We start from the raw sequence: 21,578 nt of genomic DNA on the forward strand, positions 1-21,578 counted from the left end.
GCGCTCTGTGCTCCAATCTATATCATCAAGTTAGATGGCTTCAATTATCGATGCCGCCGGCATGCATCACGGTCATCCCTGGTCAGGCATTGTCGTCGACGGAGTCCAATCTCGTTATCAAGCCAAGTATATTGTTCTGCAGCAAATCTCGCTTTATCGGATAGCCAGCCTCGATTTTCCGGACGGCGGGTTCGGCGAGTTTTCTTCGACTCAGATTCAATCCAACGGGGAAAATCAATCTCATCCGCACTCTTCAGGAGGTCTGATATCGGAATTACCACCATGATCCGGCTAGGACAGATCACATTACGAGGAGCGCTGCATGCACTCCCAGCCGCATGCATGGTTCATGCAAATGCATGCATGCGTACAAACCAAAGAACCAGGTCACCAAGCTAATTATTTAATCGGCAGCGTGGCATCATTGATGGCTCTAATATTCCAATCTGGCTACCCAAGATGCCATGGTGGTTAGGATCCTGCCGTGCCGCCGGGTAGCAACCATGTCCCTAAGTCAGGCCATGACCTTCCGCTCCGCCGGTCGGCCTTCATCGCCTACAGGGTTGGCCACTCTCACGTCGCCACTCCGGTTGCCTCCGCACCGTCGCCGTGGGGCTTCACCCCTTTCGCAGTCGGCCGCCTTAGAGCTGCTGCTATCGGGCTTCACCGCTCCCGTCGTCGGCCACCTCCATGCTGCCGAGTGACGGCCACGTCTACGTCGGGAATCACACGGCATGTTGTGTGCACTGGTCAAACTACGTTGCTTGTTTTGCATGCAAGAAAACGGGAAGGCTATCAAGATCAACAGATGTCGTCTCTGCTGCTGGGAGATTGGATTGGGCTGTGCTGCCGCTTCCTGTGCTGTGCTGCCTCCCAACATCTATATTTGCATTGATTCCTAACAGACTAAAACATATTCATCTTTACTGATTTTTTGGTTGCATGTATGACCATCGCAACGGCTACGACTTCGCTGCCGGCTTGCCTTCGCCGCCGCCGACTGGTGTCTCCGCCTGCACGGCTGGCCTATTATGCCGCCGTTGCTGGGCGCGTCTTCATCTTCACCGACCGGCTTGCCTTCGTCACCGCCGACTGGTGTATCCGCCTGCACGGCTGGCCTATTATGCCGTCGTTGTTGGGCGTCTTCGTCTTCACTGACCGGCTTGCCTTCGTCGCCGCCGACTGGTGTTTCCGTCTGCACGGCTGGCCTATTATGCCGCCGTTGTTGGGCATCTTCGTCTTCACCGACCGGCTTGCCTTCGCCGCCACCGACTGGTGTCTTCACCTACACGGCTGGCCTGTTATGCTGCCGTTGGTGGGCATCTTCACTTTCACTATCGACCGCCTTCGTCGCCGCCGACTGGTGTCTTCATTGTTATTGATAGACTACTTCGTTCCTATGTCGGCTACTTCCGCTGTCACCGAGGGAATACAACAAAGCTAAGTCATCATTTATTTTATTCATTATATGATGTTTTCCTTTTCCTCTGCCTCACTACATCAACTGGTTCGCCGTTGACTAGTGAGTCGGGGGCTACAGATGTTATATCATATTTTTTAAACAATTTTCATAATATTTATCTTGATTGCTTGCGACATAATCTGAGTACAAAAGTGCCTATCGAGTTATGGAGTTATATCTTCCTATGCTTTCTGTTTGGTTTGTCGATGGATCGTTGCCTTTGGGCCGATCCCTAGCACCCGGGGGCTCGTTGGATGGACCGAGTAACACAAGGTGCTAAGTATTACTCGGAAGAAATCAAAAGCATAGAGATAAGATAATTTATTTTCTACTCTTAATAACTGCAAAAGTACCTGAGTAGTAAACTCCGATCCGTGAAACTTTGTTCCACTAATGACGAACTCATGTCACTCGTCTGCATGTTTGGGAAGTGCTTAGACCGACTCCCGATATGTGGGGGCTATGACTAGTCGGGCAGAGTGTTTAAACGTAATGAGTCATCTACTCGGGGAAATCAAAATCGACAAGAGGAGAAATAAATATTTATAAACACTTTTAATATTTGAATCTTTCTCAAGTACTGTATTTACATCAGATACTACTCATCCTATATGTTTGTTCTGCAGGATCCTGATCCAGATATGCATCAAAGGGATTCATGGCTTTAAGCTTATCTCCTATGTTACAGGAATGGATCAGTCAGAACATCACAACCGGCTTGCCGTCGTTGCCACCGACTGGTGTCCTCGCCTATATGGTTGGGTGGTCACACCACCGTTGTTGGGCGTCGTTTTCTTCACCGATCGGCCGCGTCCGCCGTCGACTGGTGTTTTCGCCTATACGGTTGGTTGGTCACACCACCGTTGTTGGGCGTCTACATCTTCACCACTGGCTTGCCTTCGCCGCCGCCGACTGGTGTCTCGCCTACACGGCTGGCATATTATGGCGCCATTGTTGGGCGTCTACGTCTTCACCGACCGGCTCGCCTTCGTCGCCGCCGACTGGTGTCTCCGCCTGCACGGCTGGCCTATTATGCCGCCGTTGTTGGGCGTCTTCGTCTTCACAGATCGGCTTGCCTTCGCCGCCGCCGACTGGTGTCTCCGCCCGCACGGCTGGCCTATTATGCCGCCGTTGTTGGGCGTCTTCGTCTTCACCGACCGGCTTGCCTTCGCCGCCGCCGACTGGTGTCTCCGCCCGCACAGCTAGCCTATTATGCCGCCGTTTGTTGGGCGTCTTCGTCTTCACCGACCGGCTTGCCTTCGCCGCCGCCGACTCGTGTCTCCGCCTGCACGGCTGGCCTATTATGCCGCCGATTGTTGGGCGTCTTTGTCTTCACCGACCGGCTTAGCCTTCGCCGCCGCCGACTGGTGTCTCCGCCTGCACGCTGGCCTATTATGCCGCCGTTTGTTGGGCGTCTACGTCTTCACCGACCGGCTTGCCTTCGCCACTGCCGACTGGTGTCTCCGCCTGCATGGCTTGCCTATTATGCCGCCATTTGTTGGGCGTCTACGTCTTCACCGCCGGCTCGCCTTCGCCGCCGCCGACTGGTGTCTCCGCCTGCACGACTGGTTTATTATGCCGCCGTTGTAGGACGTCTACATCTTCTCCGACCGGCCACCTCGTATGACGCCAACTGGTGCTATCGTCTTCACGGCTGATCACGTCGCCGCCACCGCTAATAGGCATCAACATCTTCAACACAAGCTGCCTACGTCTGCTGCCGACTGGTTTCTTCACTTCCATGGCTGCATGATTCTGCCAGTGTTGATTGGCCTTATCGTCTTCACTGGCGATTGTCTCATCTGTTGCTGACTAGTGCCGTCGCCTCTACGGCTGGTTTATACTGCTACCACTACTGATGGACGTTATCGTTTTCATTGCTGGCCGCCTTGTCTGACGCCGACTGGTTGTTCACCTCCATGGCTACGCATCTTCGTCATCATTGACTGGCGTCATCGTCATCGCTGGTTTGCCTTCGGCGCCGCCCATGGTGTCTTCACTTTCATGGCTGGCCTATTTTGCCGCTGTTAAAGAACGTCTTCATTTTCATCATCATTCTAGTTCTTCCATCGCCGACTGGTTATGCCGCCGCCGACTGGTTTTTATCTTCACAACTACGCGTCTTCGCTACCGGTTTGCTTCTGTTGCCGCCGACTCGTGATCATTTCATCACGGCTATGCAACTTTGTCACCATGGTGGAGCAACTTCATCTTCATTGTCTTCTGCACTGGCAAACCCAATCGCCGCTACTTCGCAAGTCTTGCTACTTCACCAACCACGACGTCTACAAGAGCTTCGACATCTCGGCATACACTTCCAGATTCGACGTTGTGTTATTTTACTACAACAAGTGGTGTTCCAATATTCAAGATTTTTACCCGGACATCCTTAATACATATATTCAATCAAGTGATGGCTACTCGATGACAAGAAGCTACAATTCTCGACTCTATTTTCAGTTGTTTTCCAACTAACCAAAGAGTCGGGGGCTACACAAATACAAGACTCACAATTCGACAAGTTTTATGTCAAGATGAAGCAATCAATAAATCAGCCCACGAGTCAACTCCAGGAGTTATTATCTTCGTGTTTGCTTCAGAGCAGACGTTCTACTTCAGCAACTTCAATTATTTCACTAGCAATTTTGGCTTCTCCGTCGTCGCCACAATCTACTCCAAATTTCTCAAGTTTGAGATTTAATTTACATATCTGGGAGTTCAGAGTTATTAACCAATCAGCTCAGTTTTGACGAGTTGGACAATAGCATCTACTTTCCTCCAAGTAGAGCATCTACAACAACTATAACACCAAGTTCTACTGTCATCTTCATAAGTAAGAGGTGTTGCCTCAATCTTCGTCAAGCACAAATCAAAGATTTAGAGTCTTTTCACCGTGACATACGTCGACCCTCCACGTCGCACGTCCCGCCGCGAGGATCACATATCAATGAATCCAATCTACAAGTCTGTCGGCATCATTATATCGTCATCAGCTTTGCTGCCAAATTCATATATATATATATATATATATATATATATATAGGGATGCGCTAAACCGCACACAGGGTGCGTTATAACTAAACTACTCCCCTCACATCAACCCCCTCCCCCCCACCCCCACCCCCCCGCGGCACAAACTCCCCCATCCCTGCTTCTCCAAAAAAATTCTTTCGTTAAGTCAATTACTATTAGTGGTTTTTGTTCGATAAGTAATCAAGTTACTATCAAAAGATTCCCCACACCATGAATCCCGCACCTTTTTTTCTTTCCTCTTTTTTCTCTTTTCTTCCGCACTTCTTTTGTGATTATCCTATTAGTAACAAGATTATTGAGTCTATTAGCCTACGAGTAATTGAGTTACTAACACTCTCGCACTTCCAAATTGATTCCTTCTCTTAGTAAATTGATTCCTTCTCTCAGTAAATGGATTATTCCAAGGTTGTTTTCATACCTTCTCGATTTGGTTCCTCTTGCCAGTAAATAAATTATTCTCTGGTCGTTCTCAGCTCTTCTCTTAGTAAATAAATTACTTAGAGTTAACGTATTGGTATCGCCACAAGGTTTCTCTTAGTAAATAAATTACTATTACGCCGATGGTTCTCAACATAACATATTGATCTTTCCACAAAGTTTCTCGTGGTAACCAAGTTACTATTACACTAATGGTTCTCAACATTTTGTCTCTTAGTAACTAAATTACACCGATTGTTCTTAACATAACATATTGATCTTGCCACAAAATTTCTCTTATTAACCAAGTTAATATTACAACGATGATTCTCAACAAATTGTCTATTAGTAATGAAGTTACTATTACTATTACATCATAAAGCAACTATACATCAAAGTCATTAAAGAAAAAACAATAGAACCAGTGGCAATGTAGATTCTTATCCATAGTACAGGTTGATAGGTCAAGGGAGAGAGCAATTGTTGCAGCACATTTTTAAGCAGCCATTCGTGATAAAAGTGAAAAACAAAACAAAACAAGAAACTAGGTGCTGACGAGACGAGGGCCATGGCCATGGAGGTGAGGAGCCGACTCAATTACGAACATAGGCGGCCGTGCCACGGAGGTGGAAAGCCATGACTCAATTACGACCCGGGGTGGCACACCCTGAACAATGGCGCGCAGGCGGCAGAGAGAACCTGCTACACTGAAAATTATCAGAAACTGCAAGCTTATTGACAAAATTGTTAAAAGTTTCAACTTAAATTAAATGAACCGAGAGCCTCAAAATCCAATTATCGAAAAGCTTGTCTTTGAACATTTGGGATCAGAGGATCATAGCAGCTAACGGGTCATTAAGGAGGCAGCAATGTGTAGAACAAAAACTCAAGCTAATATCCATGGTTTCCCGGTCACGGTTTGTAACACATGCAGCCAGATGAGCATGAAACTTCGGTCTAAGATGAAGAGGACATAACAAATAAGACATTGATTTTAAGATACTTTGAATGAACATGGCCAAAAAGGAAGCAAGGAACAATATAGGAAAGTGGAAATGATCATTCTCATTAAGACCTTATTCAAACAAAAGCAATGTGTTTTAAATCAAATCAGCTGCAGATGTGATGTCCAGAGAAAGGGAGAAAGTGAGAGAAAATTGAAAAATGTAGCATAGATGCATCGACTACAATTTTATATATATATATATATAGGTAAATTAACTGGTGCTACATGGAGTATGGACTCCAAGATTCAAATTGAGTATATACCCAATTTGAATGAGTATGAAATTTTTTTAAATGTTTAGATTTGAACATTAACTTCTTTACTAACAAGTTCAAACAAGTTTGAACTGAGTTTGAACCTTTTTTTTTGTTAGATTTTGGTTCTAGGTATATAACATCTAAACATATAATTCGTTAGGTATGTAATAATGAATTGTGAAATAAAGTTGAGTTTTAGTTGTTTTGTTGTTAGGTATTTATATGAATCAAATTCATATACCTAGGTATATACTCACAATTTAAAAAATTTTAAAAATTTGAGAGAATTTATGTGTTTTATACCTTAGGTATCATATATATATATATATATATATATATATATATATATATATATATATATATATATATATATATATATATATATATATATATATATATAAAAGGAATTGGGGATGAATTGTCTTTGGCAAGTTCGATCGTCTGTCAGGCTATTATCTACTCGGCCGTATTCCTACGTCGAAATATTCACAAGCCAAAAGCAGTGCAGCGGCAGGCTACACGGCTGGGATACACGTACAGCATGGTCAACAATTTCTTTTTCCCTGGACATGCACAGGAAGGACACGTTATGCATATACGCAACATGCATCAACACAAAGCATAGATGCTGCATGCCCATGATTATTTAGCAGAAGCAACTATTCACGGCTTTGCTCCACGTTCAAATCAACTAAGGAAATTATTCGACCTTGGAAGTTTTGGGAGCTTGCTGGATTTCATCACTGATGAGATGATCAAGTCGCTAGCTTCATCGGCAACCTCCGTGAATCAATTCTCTTAGGAGAACGTTCTTCTACATCATGGAGCTGCCGACCCTATCGCTGACTGGTATCCTCGCCTTCACGGCTGTGCGACTAATGAACCGACACCTATAGTACCTTATAGGTGCCGGTTCTTATTTTTTTTCAGCGTGCGGAGGTAGGAAAAGGCTTATAGGTGTCGGTTTTAAAGGACCCAGCACCTATAAGGCCGATCTCTGAGTGTTTTTGTAGTAGTGACTTATATCTATGAAATATGTAACGGATCATAACTTGGGTATTACATTTCCCTGTATTTTATGGAACGGCCTAAAGTCCTGGTTTGATAAGATTGTAAAGTAGATTTAGGAAACCGATACCGTATTGGTTAAGGTTTCTATCTTATAATCCTGCCCCCCATCCTATATAAGGTGGGCAGGAGACCCTCTAAGGGGTATGAGACAACTAGATCGTCAGATCTATACTACACCCGGCGGATTCAAATCCCCAAACAGGAGTAGAGTATTAACTCTCATTGAGAGGGCCTGAACCTGTCTAAATCCTTGTCTCCACATCCATCCACTTTTAGGTCTCGTGCGCTACCCCTTTTATTATTGCCGAATTTATGTTTCGACAAGATTAGACAAAAATTTGTTATCTTGCTGACATACTAATCTCTCTCACATTTGCTCCATATTTTCAAAATGCAATAATATCATCGTTTGTAACTTAGTTAAGGGTGTGTTTAGTTCACACCAAAATTAGAAGTTTGATTGAAATTAAAACGATGTGACAGAAAAGTTGGAAGTTTATGTATGGCCTGGTTTAGTTCCTAACTTTTTCTTCAAACTTCTAGCTTTTCCATCACATCAAAACTTTCCTACACACACAAACTTCCAACTTTTCCGTCACATCGTTCCAATTTTAATCAAACTTCCAATTTTAGCGTGAACTAAACACACTATGTAGGAAAGTTTTGATGTGATGGAAAAGTTGAAAGTCTGAAGAAAAATTTTGGAACTAAACTCGGCCTAAAAGAGAAGCAGTTGCGTCAAATGAGATTATCAAAAAACTTGCGGCAGTCCCTGTCATAAATTGCTTCAGTGCCAACGGAGCCGGTAAAATGTTTAATGCTCTGATTTCATCTGATCCGCAGCAAATTTGAAGGAAATAAGTTGCAGAGCACTGTATTAACTATACTGTTTTTCTTTGTAAATAGGTCGCCATAGTAGAAGAATGAAACTAGAGATCTGCATGATAAGATATATAATAATGTTTGGTACATCAAAATCCCATTGAAATTTGGGGGAAAAAAAGAAGGGAAAAAAAAAACTCTGCTAGAGGCGTAACTCCACGCAGCACAAGTATCCTGAAATTGCTAGGGAATGTTAGAAATGTGCTGGTTGGAATATCGAATATTTAACCTCATTAAAACACAATTTGAATTCTAAATCTCCAGTCCCAAATCTTCTCTTGCGATTTGAAGCAGGACACAAGGAAATCAACCGACGATTACATCCCAATTAACAAGCAGGAAAACACAGGGTTTGATCGGATTTTACAGATAAGAGATGGTTGAAAGAAAACGACCAAAGCGATTAGGGGACCTTACCAGATGGCGAGAGCGTGGAATACTAGATCGAGCCGCAGATCATCTGATTGCAACAAAACCAGGGTTCTTCGTGCTCTGAGACTTTACGATGGATCAACCTCCCCGGCTCCGACGGTGGAACCAATCGATCCCCAATCCCCGACGATTTACCAAGCGCTAACTTTTCTCTCTCTCTTTTTTTTTATTTTCTCCCGTCACGATTTACACATTCTGTCTCGAAATAAATTGATGTTTAGATTTCAGACTTTGCACTAAAATAAGTTGATATTTATCTTCTTGCTTACTTCCTCTACCGAAAATAAACCGAAATAAAATTAAAAATATACCTTTTCTTCACTAGATTTACACAAATATACGCATTTAAAAGATATTTATAAAAATATACCATTGTAGCATAATAAAAGCGCCAAATCACACAAGACCACTCGCCCTCGCACAGTTAGGGCACAGTTAGGATGCGAGACCGCGACATTCACACGATTAATAGATTACTAATAGAGTGCCTGTGCGTTGCGACGGTGAATTTTGTTTATCACGGGGGATAAAATCTAGCATCGAAAAGACAAATATGGCATCGAAAAGAAACTACATGTCATAGTTGTTATGAGATTAATTTGAAAGCAAGATTTATGTTATCATTACAGAAGCGTAGTGCAATCTTTTTGGCGCATAAAACAATCTCATAGCGTTTATTAAATTATAAAAAGCAACATAGATAGAAGACAACTATGAAAATTTGATGTTGTCATACAAATAAAGCACGAACAAAAAATATAGAACATCCAGCATTTATAGATACGATATTTCTAATGGATGATCACCTCAAATTAAATCACTCCATATAGTTAAATAACTACCCTAATGTTGTTCCAGTTAAATAACTACCCTAATGTTGTGCATTTTTTATACACTTTAGAAAATCTTGTGCGCCGTTAGGGATGTTGCTTTCACACTCATCAGGGATAATCACGTTTCTTGCACAATATCGTAATGACCACTCAAATGACGTTGGTATAATATATTTGTTTCATCAACAACAATCGAGTAAAGAATGAGATAGTTATAAGGTTTTCACAACCACAATCCACAAATTTGGTCATATGTGGACCATTAAAGCCGTGAACTCCAGCATTCCAACATAATTTAATTAGTGTTTCAGAATTACTCGCTGACTCAAATTTAAGGAACAGCAACAGTAATGCTCAAACTCTTTACCTAAAATGACTCCATGGTTATTAGCAAATGCATGTCCAACATGGAAAAAACTTTACAAGTGGTTTGACAATCTGAAATTTGCAATTAAATAAAATAGACAGTTCAGCAAAACATATTAATCCCTGACCTAATCTGAATCCGAAGCTCCTTTCACATGGAGCAAATTACTGATGAAATGTGCTCTATACAAATCAGTACTCACAGTTCCTGTCTCCTGCTTATATCCTCACACAACACTTAACACTCGCTGAAGGCCTGCATATTATATGAATATTCATGTTTCTTGATTCTAAAAATAAAAACATCACTGATTTGACTCTCTTGCTAGAAACATCAAATAGTTTGGCAGGAGTGAGCTTAGCATGAGCAGGGAAAACTCATACCAAAGTAATGATCGAAACAAAAATTCTATAATTTTTTTCTTTGATAAAGAACAAAGTTCTATTTGATACAGTAATAGGCTAATAGCATGAGCTCAAATGTTGGCTTTCAGTTTAGATGATCTCCACTCAAGTGGTAATTCAGTACCCCACTGGAAACTGGACTGCCACAACATGATTACAAGAAATGCTAAACTGCAATTGGAAATCTGAACTAAAGCAGAACCTCAGAAATCTGCTAACATCAGTAGTAAGCTGCAAAACATGTACAAACCAACTACGCTTGTTTTAAAAAAGAAGAAGAAATAACTGTCAGCTTACAAGTAAGGCCTTCGTCTTGAATTTGTTCATAACAGTGAATTGCTTCATCCTGGACTACTCGGGGAAGGAGTGGATGTAGGCATATACAGGAGAAGAGGCAGACCAAGAAAGTAATGTTTACTGCTGTACAAGAAAAATAACACACGGAATGTTAGACTTGGAATATAAAAATTACGGAAAGAATGGAATTTAAGCAAGCATATTGTGCATGGTTAATTAGTCGCATAATATACCTTTTCTAATCTGTGAGGACCTCTCTATACACAATATTTTTTGTGTATGTTGCAGCCTATTTAGACAATTCATTTCCTTTCTTCTCATTGTCCTTCACGCCAGTACGCTCAGACTATTTCTTTTGTTTCTTGTCTTGGTTAAATGCATGAGATTCAGTACATTCTTCAAAAATTTGTCCCACGTAAGTACTATTTCAATGGGTCACCATGTGTATTCAACATATCTATTTAAAATTTTTTTGTTTTTGCGTTGTTTTACAATACATCAATTTTTTTCTTAAAAAATATTTGGAACATTAGTTATGATCTGAATCTCATACATTTTTAATCAAGCATATTGGCTACTGTTCGATTGGTAATAATAACCATTATTATGAACACAAAATTTCATTCAGGCAAAAACTACGAATTTACCTGTATTTGCAGGTAGTGTATGGCTGTTTTGTGTTGCTCCTTGAAGTATGCAGCTGAAAGGGGATCCAGTATGATCCATATTATCATAATGAGCTACATTGTTGATCACTGTAAATGGTAGACGCCGAGGTGTGATCATGTGTTGTTGATCACTTCCTGTTGGAACGTAGAACATTACTTTAAAAACAACTGTATCGCCATATTGTTTATGCAAGGTAAATGTAAGAATGAAGATGTTACCAGGTCCAGTCCTATCAACGGACTGTAATAATGCATGGTTTGATCCTTGCTGCAGTGTAGAACAATCATTTACGTGGCATCTTCTTAAATCATCAATGCTAACATTTGTGATATCACCAAGTGGAGCTGCCCACATGCAACAATATTAAAAACTGGTTTGGCATATAATTGTGATTATGTAGGAACCTTTGACATAATTATTAGCTGTTTGATTTAAACCTGAGTATTCGTCTTCCTTCAATTGCTTGTACACACGGGCCTTCATTTTCCTCGCCTCCTTTTTCTTTGGGCTCATTGATGCATATCTCTCTCTAGCACGCTTCCTTCTTAATTCTAATGCGCTGAGTTTAGCACCATCTTCTTGCAGATCTGTGCACACATGCAAATTATGTTAATGTTAACTCTAGTAGGTAGAAAATGGAAAATCATAACTTGCATGTTTTACATTTCGGATTCATACTTTGCATATTTTCCTTTTGCGGCACATTGGAGGATGTGCATCTGTCACTGCCATTGTTTATACGTGATTCCCCCGCGCTCGCATTAGTAATATCGGCAAATGGGGCTGAGGGAGGAAATATTGCGAAATCAGTATGCAAGTCACATCTGAATGGACTGAATATTAGTCACATATGTAAACCGATAAAAAAACTCACTTGATTTTGTTAACGATGTTGGTGTGAAGACCCCAATATTGTTACGTTTTTTTGGTGAATCCCCAGCACTTGCATTATTAATATCAGCAAAAGGGCCTGAGGGAGGAAATCATGCGAAATCAGCATGCAAAACACATTTTAATGCACTGAATAATTTTCCCTTAAATAGAGCAATAAAAAAACTCACATGATCTTCTTAACGATGTTGGTGTGGAGCCTCCAATATTGTTATCCATATCTTAATGTGTGTAAGCCAGCTGAATAGTATAAAAGGCCACAATGTCATCATATAAATTAGCAAGTCTAATAGTGCTAAGGTTTAGCTAACTAAAGAACCTCTCAATGAAAACCGATTATAGCAGCCTGCAGGGGATCCATCAGCAGGAAGAACAAAAAAAACATTGGATATTCCATTGTGTTTCCCAATTTGTACTGAAGAAATAGCATTACAAATTGTTCTGTTAAAAGGTGTTTCCCATATTGATTTTTCTGTACCCATGTAACTGTAAAAGCTCCAAATATCTGTACTGCAAAATCCATGCATGTTTATAAAATAATTAATTAGTGGATAATAGCTCAAACTGGAGCAGTACATGTGCAGCTAAAATAGCTCATGCATGGAGTACCCATAAGCATGTGCAAAACCTATTCAGAGTTGCATGGTAAACAGGAATCCAAATGCTCTTACGGCATATAATTTGTACATCCATCTGTTCATGTTGAAAATTCATTACTGAAAAGTATATAACCAATTGCTAAAGGGGAGCTCTTAGGGTATAACAGGTAATGAATCTTTTGTTTTGAAACGAGGCATTCATGAGCTGCAAAGAATATGAAGAAATTGGCTCACATAGGCGGCACGAAGGCGGCGCACAAGCGCAGTTCCAATCCAGCGGCGGTGGATGGAGGCACCAGCGGTGTCGGCGAAGACTGGAAAGGCGGAGGCGAACCCCAGAACCAAGGCCTGGTGGCAGGCTTGTTACCTGCAAGAAGAAATTCTCTGATTAGTTTGGTTTTGAACTTCTCATCTGATAACAGGAAGAAAATCTGATACAGACAAATGTAAATATGATCTCAGTTTGGTAGATCAGAAAGAAATGAAGAAAAATCGCAAGCAGATTTCACAATAGTAAATCCACATAAACGGATGTATAAAAACAGATTCTACATTAAGCTGCATTGCCGTCGACATTATAAATCCACTGCTTTGTATCTATGAGCAAGCAACATATAAGATCTGACATTGGATTATACCAAGCATTATAAGATCAGCACTGAAAGATGTATCACATCTGACTTCAAGGGTCAGTGATATTGTACACATTTATTTTACCTCTAAATCACAAATTCATTTTTCTTGTAGGGTGACTGATATTACCTCAGTATTAGACAGATGACAGCAGTAAGGAACATGGCTAATTGGTGTGAATAAAATAGAAGGTATTGTTTTCACAGTGGTTCATTTTGTTAGCAATCCTCTGCATATCAGTCTAAAATGGTAAATGAAGTACATGAATTGAACATTTGAACATACAATTCACAAGAGGGAAGGGGTAAACGAAGAAACATATTACCTGTTCATTGTTGGATCGATAGCGGCGCGGTGGAGGAGGATGGCGCTGGCGGAGGAGGACAGTGAGGGCGGCGGGGAGGATGGACAGCGTCGAAGCTGGTGGGGGAGGACGGCGATGGCGGCGGCGAGGACGGCAGTAGGGGAGGGAGCTGGTGGAGGACAGTGATGGCTGTGGCGAGGAGGACGGCGAGGGCGTCGGGGAGGAACGATGGCGGCGGCTACGCGGGGCGGTTAGGGGAATCGAAAGCAGCGCAATGGGGGAGGATGGCGATGGTGGCGACGACGATGGCAGACAAAATCGATGGTGGTGGCGGAGGGGCGGCAGTGGCGTCGCTGGCGGTGGGGCGGCAGTGGGGCGGCGGTGGCGTCGCTGGCGCGACCGAGGACGGGGAGGTGGTGGGGGAGGATGGCGATGGCGGCGGCGAGGATGGCAGCAAGAATCGATGGCGGTGGGGCGGCGGTGGCGTCACTAACGCGACCGATGACGGTTGGCGGTGGGGCGGCGGTGGCGTCGCTGGCGCGACCGATGACGGGGAGGCGGGAAGGATCGACGGCGTCCACGCTTGTGGGGAAGGACGGTGATGGCAGCGGCGAGGAGGATGGTGATGGTGGTGGCGAGGAGGACGGAGAGGGCGTCGGGGAGGATCGATGGCGGTGGCGACGCTGGCGCGACCGAGGACGGCAAGGACGAGGCGGCGAGCAGGCGTGAGCAAGGGGGAGGATGGCGCAAGGCGTGAGGCGACAGATGCGGACGGATGGTTGCGGGCGATGCGAGCGCAGAAGGATGGGGAGCAGGCTGGTGCGTTAGATCGTATGGGAGGATCCTAAAACAGATGTCAGCCGTTCGATTGATGAGGACTCACCACCACCACCATGAATTTTTTTTTAAGTAGTAGAGATTTGACCTTTCGTCTTATTCAAAAACTTTTGTGAAATATGTAGAACTATATGTATACATAAAAGTATATTTAACAATGAATGAAGTGATAGAAAAATAATTAATAATTACTTAATTTTTTTAATAAAACGAACGGCCAAACATGTTTAAAAAGTCAACGGCGTTAAATATTTAGAAACGGAGGAAATATTAATGACATAGTCTTAGCCTTGGGCATGCACTAATGGGTGCGTACCCGCCGTTTCCAGAAGTGGTCTGCGCGAGATGCTGAGGTAGCGGTGGGTCCAATTTCCTGTTATGCGTCTCTTGCTCCGTATCACGGGAAAAAAATATGGACGTAACTATACAGCTAGTGCTAAACCAGCTACCACTCCATTTATAAGAGGCACCATCCACCTATACTTCAAATACAATTTTCTCTTAAACTACTCATCCGATCTACGATCCGATTGCACCGTTGTGTTCGTAACAATTAAATATTTACAACAAGATCTCACATGATTATATTTTGATGAAAAATCACAAATTACTTTTATTATATGTCTAAATTACTTTTAGATTTCACTAAGTTACTTCTTAGATATATAAAAGTAAATTCAGTAAAACCTAAAAGTAATTTACATATATTATGGAAGTAACTTAGAACAAAACAAAGGTAACTTTGGCATGTCATTTGAAGTAAATTCGTTATAGATATAAAAACGTGACTCTATCTAGAAATTAAATTAATTATCACAAATATATATATATATATATGTATGATAATTTGTTCAATGAAAAAAGGCATTAATTAAAGTTACTTTCATTTTGTTATAAGTTACTTCTATAATATATGTAAATTACTTTTAGGCTTTACTGAATTTACTTTTATATGTCTAAGAAGTAACTTAGTGAAATCTAAAAGTAATTTAGACATATCGTAAAAGTAATTTGTGATTTTTCATCAAAATATAATCATCTGAGATCTTGTTGTAAAGATTTAATTATTACGAACACAACGGTGTAATCGGATTGTAAATCAGATGAGTAATTTAAGAGAAAATTTTATTTGAAGCATAGATGATAGAAATATTTCCCCTACTTGCTCATTGGATTAGTACTAGCACGTGGGTGTCTCTGGTTAAGACTAATTAAAGAGGCCTCTCCAATTAGATTTACCGAAAAAATATCATCGTGTTTCCTTTTTTTTCTTTTTCTTTTCATTTCCGGAAAACTATCACATGTTTGTTTTTCCTTTTTTTTCTTGTGTGAACAAAACAAGAACCGATTTGTCGTCCAAAGTAGGGCAAGAATTGATGATGGATGGAATCAGCAACTTTGATCATCCTTTATTCCAATTGTCATGTTTTTTTCAAAAGTAAAACTGATTCTTATGAATTATTATAACGGTATCCCCTAGTAGTACGTACGAGCATGTGTAGAGACTGACTTGAAATCATGCTAACATGTCCCATGAATCACGTCGTGTAATACGAAAAGAATCGGATGATCCGGGCAACAACGTGCGTGATATCCATACGGACTCTGCGAGTTTCATTCGCTTGGTATCCACATCACACGGATTCTCTTTTACAGTTTGTTCACGAGTCAATGAATGTTACGCGTGACGGGAACCGGATATGGATGACGTACCATAGTTCTGACAAAAACATCTTTAATTTTTAAATCGTGGGTGAGGGGGACGCAATCTCAACCGGACATATGGCAAGGGCAAATATCGATCGCAAGGGCGTCGCGGGCCCAATCGGGCATACGGAAAATCACGCACACGAGGGCGTTGCGGGCCCAATCGAGGCGGCGCGGAAAGGCACGTGTGGAAAAGGACTCAGGCACGGGCCCAATCGCTACATGCAGCAAGAATCGAAAAAGGTGCGGGCTCAAATAATTCACATGCGTCTCGGATATGAGGGACACTCTGGTGTAAGAAAAAACGACAGGACCAAAATCTTGGCGGAAACATCTTCAATCTTTATAATAGTAGAGAATCTGGACACACATAGCTTCCTTATTTGTAGACAAAGCGGGTTCAGAATTGTCTTTCCTTCTAAGGATAATTTGTATCCATGCGCTTCAAATTATTAGCCTGGAGTTCGCCACCAGCAGTATAGCCAACCCTACCCTATCACGTCAATCCCACAAGCCTCTTATCCATTCCCGTTCGATTGTAGTGGGGGAATAAGTCAAAATAGAAAAAACACACATTGGGTTTAGGGATAATCAGACTCGAACTGATGACTTCCACTAGGTCAAGGTGGCACTCTACCGCTGAGTTATATCCCTTCCCTATCCCCTTGAGAAAGAGAATTAACGAATCCTAAGGCAACGGGGTGAGTCCAGATTCATCTTTAGAATTGGATTTTCTTTTTTAGATTCATCTTTAAAATTGGAACTTTTTTTTGTACGGAGGGAGTAGTCATTAGGGGTAATGCTGGTTTTTAGAGGAGAGTGGATTTGCAACAACACCCCTATTCTTTTTATGTTTATAGAACTACCCTGAAAATAGAATGTTATCTTTTCCACATTGTATTTCTATAAAGGACGAGAGGTTTTCTGGATAAAACACAACGGGTCGTCGAGCGGTTTGAGCAGCTGTGCGATATTCCGTATATTATTTTACAAAACAGTCTAACACGTGTAAATCTCTTCAAGGAGCAAAAACAATTGCGAAAAATGAGAAAACAGTAGGATAAGTGCTAGAGCTTGCGATAGGGTGAAATGGTACCATATACTCCAAATGGCATATACACAGGTTTAATTGTTCGTTTCTAGCAGGGCCAATGGATTTTGGGGCAATTCTGGCAGACGTCCCCAAGCCCAAAGCGGTGTAAATTTTGTGTCGAGTAGCGATGAATTTTCTACTTCTTCGGTGATAATCTTGTGTCTGTTACAGCTCATTTTTCAACGTTTTCAGCGTTGCTCTGCTCACTTTTCTTTTTTTTTTTTTTGACCAGGCTCTGCTCACTTTTCTAGATGATCAGCAGATACAGGTTTCAGTTCCAGTTTCTATTTTGAACATAAACGAGATGCAAATATGATGATTAAAAGTCGTGATATGATCAAGCACGATTGTTGCATATTAGTTCTCAATTGGCGAGTACATGATTAAGATCGTTGCAACAACTTTACGAACATGAGCAAAATAGCTGATCAGTCACAAGATTTGGAAACAATTGGGCAGGCAGTCTGATACTGTAGAGTAGCATTGGCCATTATGTCTTGATCGTGTGTTGAAGCAACAGAAGTACCCTGCATAATGCCCGGCAAATTGTTTTATGCAGGCTATCTCACCATTGTCCATGACTTCATAGCTTCCTCCCTTTCTGATCTCGTTATCAGTGTAATCGATACTCTTACCTGATGATCGAAACAAACACTTGTATATATATATTATCTCGATCAACAAAAAATTGTTGAAAAAAAGAAAGAGTATAGACAATGCATATGTGTATGGGGAAATGTGTTAGAAGTACGAACAGTGCATGTACGTATATATATTTATATGTTTCATCTGTTGCGAATAGTCAAGATCGATGAAATTGCATGAATGGAAACAACACTATATTTCCCTTTGAAAATGAACGTCAAGTAGCTAGTGACTTACCTTCATGTCCAGGAATTGCAAAACAACCCAGAAGAACCAAGAACACCACCAAGAGTCCTTTGGTACTGTGCTTTGTCTGCTCAACCATTTTCTTAATCAGTGTCAAGCCTTGGTTATGTATCCCTTCTGCATTCTCCATGGTTGTATATATAGCACAGCTGCAATAAATACCAAATTTAATTCTTGATTACCAAATATTTGTCGAATCAATGACTTTACTAATCATCTAGATTTTATACCACGAATGGCTCATCCTAGAATCCTTTTCTTATTGGCATTACCATAGAATGCAATATGTTTCCCAAATCTACATCTATATACCTGTTATAAAAACTGATAATTTTCCGTTCGTCACCGTCCGACTGATCTGTCGTTGAGATATATATATATCTGCTGATCTGCATCCCCTCAGCGTCGCGCGTGTTTGCATAGCCGCTGAGCCCGCGAGCGCGTTACAAAATCGGCCCAGAAATTATATCGGAAGCCAAACGCGGAAGAAAACGCTATAGGAGATCTAAACACGATGACGACACCGAGGCGCGATATTTGATAACGGAGTTCAGCCGAGGCCTACATCTCCGGAGCACTGATTACGGGCGCTCCTCCCCGATCCAGCATATACAGCGTATCAGAGTTACAACGACTCATGGCCGGACGCCACCGGCAGCCGCTCCCTCTCGCTATGTTATGTCGTCATGCAATTACAACAAGCACGCCCCTCTATTTATGAGAGATCTTAGGATAGAGTCCGACTCATACTCTAATTCTAATACTTATTACAACTCCAAGTTCTAAACTGTAACCGACTAGATACACATATTCGACACAACCTCTGACAAATGATTACAGGCTCACAGCCCGGCAACGATTGTTGTCCACGCACGCGTAGCAGGACGTACACCGCTTCAGTAACACACGAGGTAGGATTGGGACTCCTCCGTCTTGGCGTCTTCCACAGCCGCCGCTAGCTTGCAGCTTAACCAAGATGAGCATGTCCTCCCTGATTCTCTTTCTGATAACCATAAAAATGGAATTAACCCTCATATTTGGGAACATGTGATGCCTCATCTCGTTTCCATTCGTTTCACCACCAGATGTGCCGCTTCCATGGCCAATGCTGTCATAGTCATAGTTCCACATTTGGAGCCGCCGTTCAATTCCCACCAGCACCAGCACACTCCTCTTTGAAAAGCAACTTCACCATCGAGCTCTAACTACCCAACTGCGGCTGCTTATTAATTATTGTCTTTAGGGGAGATAGATGAGATGCCGGCCGACGAACTGCTGCTGAAGCAGGCGGCGGTGGGATAGCAGGAGGTGATGAGGGAGCAGGTGCTGGGCGAAACGGCGGAGGCTGGCCAGATGTGCGTCTAGCTCCTTGGTGAAGTCAATGGCGCCGCCATTGATGGATGCTTGGTTGCCCTCCATGCACTATATTCATGATCGATCTCACTCAATATATCAGCATGACAATTAATTAAGTAATATTACTTTCCTTTAAAATATTTGACACAGTTAACTTTTCGTACAAGTTTAACTATTCGTCTTATTAAAAAAATTAATATAAATATGTAAAAGTATAAGTTAATATTGTATTTTATTTGATGATAAAACAAGTCAAAATAAAATAAATAATAGTTTTACATTTTTTTTTAAAATAAGACGATCCACCACCAATCCTCCGCACGCGTCGCCTTTTCCCTTTTCTCTAGATCTAAATCCAATTCCTTTTTGGCAGAGCTTTGTGAGGTGGCCCGGCGCCAGTGGTTGTTCGGCGACAACGCAGCACCGACGGTTCAATGCTGCCTTCCGTTGCGGCAACACTAGCGAGCCCTTAGTAACTGCACACTGCACACATGGATTCAGTGATGGTGGCGGCACGTAACAGCAGGGCACGTAGACCTCTTTTGCCTCGTTGTTGGCCGGTTGTGCGAATTCGCGGCCGGTGCCAATACTTCTATGGCCTGCTCCCCCCTAAGTCGCCTCGTGCTCAACTACTTTGAGCAAGGGAGGGGGATGGGAACTTAGGAAGGTGTACATCGCGTGGAAGAAGGTCCAGAAGAAGAAATAAGCAGCCGGCGGCTAGCCGACGGCGCCCTCAGGCAGCTGGAGGGGTGGCGCCCCATGGCTAGGCTGACCGTGTGTCCAAAGGCGACTGGTGGCTAGGAGACCAAAAAGCTCACGTGCGGCAGCGGGTGCAGCGGAGAACAGTGGTAGCCTAAGCGTTGAAGTCCGGTCCTCGACAAGGAGAAGGCGGTTCCGCTGAAGGTGGTTTCGTAGGCAGCAACGACCCTAGGGGAGGCAGCGGCCTGTGAGTTCGGGCATCAGTTGCGGCGGCTGCGGCCCTAGGGGCAGCGACGGCCTAGGCGCTGGTGCAAGGTGGTTCCAACGGAGGTGAATCCCGTTGGCAACAGCAGCCCTAGGGGTGGTGGAGGCCTGGGAGTCCGAGCGGAAGATGATATCCTCTGTGACAGCGGTAGAGGCGGCGGGTTGGGAGTCCGAGATGCGAAGGAGGATTCCGACATCGTCAGCGGCTCTATGGGTGGCGGAGGCTTAGGAATACGGCGAAGCGGAAGCAGATCCTTTCAGCTCCCGTCTGGTCAACTAGTTCTGACTATACGAAGACGGATGAAGATGGGCTACCCGGCGGCGTGTGGCATCGGTTCACTTTGAAGCGGATGAAAATGGCACCGGTGGACTTTCGCAGCAACAACGCACTAGGGGCAGTGATGACCAAACAACTTCCACTCGTCGATTTTGACTGTTTCAGGAGAAGATGTCGGGAAGCAAGAATGTGCCGAGGTCGTAGGTTTTTCTTTTTGGTTGAATGTTCTCTTTGATGAGGTTTGAATCTAAGGGCTTTTGTATCTTTTTAGTTGTGTATATCCTTCGTGAATATAGAGGCCGGATTAATGAAAATCCATTATGTAACACAAAGGTTTAGGAGTTTAAAAAAAATTAGAAATTGAGAAAAATGATTGATGATGATGAATGATGTCATAGCAAGAGCCGGGCCTAACCTCAAACAGAGACCGCTCCAAGACATCGGCACGTGTTCGCACGCATGGTAGAGAAACAACAGACGGCGACACGTCACCACCACGGCATTATCCCACGCTTCGCTCCGCACGAAACCTTTTATATGCTCCTAAAAAAAGAAAGAAAAGTATAAAAAGAAAACACACCCCGCTGCGGCTAACCCAGATGAGATCGCCTGCCTGACATTTGAGCCCACAGAGTTCCTGGACCCACCTGTCGGTCACAAAGCTATCCCAATCAAAGCCTACCCTTTGCCGTAGCATACAGGGGGTCGAACAGTGCTCCGCGGGATAAACTAACCTTCCACGTCACGCAACAAGACCCGATGAGACACCCGGCACGTGGGCCATGATCTCCCAGCATGGCCCACATGTCATGCTCACATCCACGCGGCCGGTGTATTCCGCGGACCAGGTTATTCCCCCCTTTAATTTTTCCTTTCCACACGATGCGGCTACGGAAA

General features: G+C 42.9%; 2 protein-coding genes across 6 annotated transcripts; one reads left to right on the forward strand and one right to left on the reverse strand.

Annotated features, from left to right (window-relative positions):
- Positions 1–9,317: 9,317 nt before the first annotated feature.
- Positions 9,318–14,321, reverse strand: LOC127769972 (uncharacterized). Of its 5 annotated transcripts, none has more exons than XM_052295651.1 (10): positions 13,579–14,320; positions 12,855–12,987; positions 12,192–12,261; positions 12,005–12,100; positions 11,809–11,913; positions 11,568–11,717; positions 11,349–11,474; positions 11,109–11,264; positions 10,462–10,584; positions 9,318–10,015 (listed from the first exon to the last, which is right to left on the reverse strand). In XM_052295651.1, exons 3-10 carry the CDS (start codon positions 12,238–12,240, stop codon positions 9,987–9,989), a joined length of 834 nt encoding a protein of 277 aa, XP_052151611.1. In that variant the 5' UTR covers positions 12,241–12,261; positions 12,855–12,987; positions 13,579–14,320; the 3' UTR covers positions 9,318–9,986. The 5 variants fall into 5 exon arrangements, 3 of the variants coding, with proteins under 3 accessions (XP_052151611.1, XP_052151603.1, XP_052151595.1); XR_008016866.1 differs by lacking the exon at positions 9,318–10,015 and adding an exon at positions 10,695–10,857 and having other exon boundaries at positions 10,462–10,581; positions 13,579–14,321; XR_008016865.1 differs by lacking the exon at positions 9,318–10,015 and adding an exon at positions 10,695–10,857 and having other exon boundaries at positions 10,467–10,584; positions 13,579–14,321.
- On the forward strand, positions 13,743–14,159 carry LOC127775738 (glycine-rich cell wall structural protein 1-like). The gene has a single exon (XM_052302064.1). The coding sequence runs from the start codon at positions 13,743–13,745 to the stop codon at positions 14,157–14,159; it is 417 nt and encodes a 138-aa protein (XP_052158024.1).
- Positions 14,322–21,578: the final 7,257 nt, after the last annotated feature.

This window comes from Oryza glaberrima, chromosome 1 (genome assembly GCF_000147395.1).
Source record: "Oryza glaberrima chromosome 1, OglaRS2, whole genome shotgun sequence".
Classification (NCBI taxonomy): Eukaryota; Viridiplantae; Streptophyta; class Magnoliopsida; order Poales; family Poaceae; genus Oryza; species Oryza glaberrima.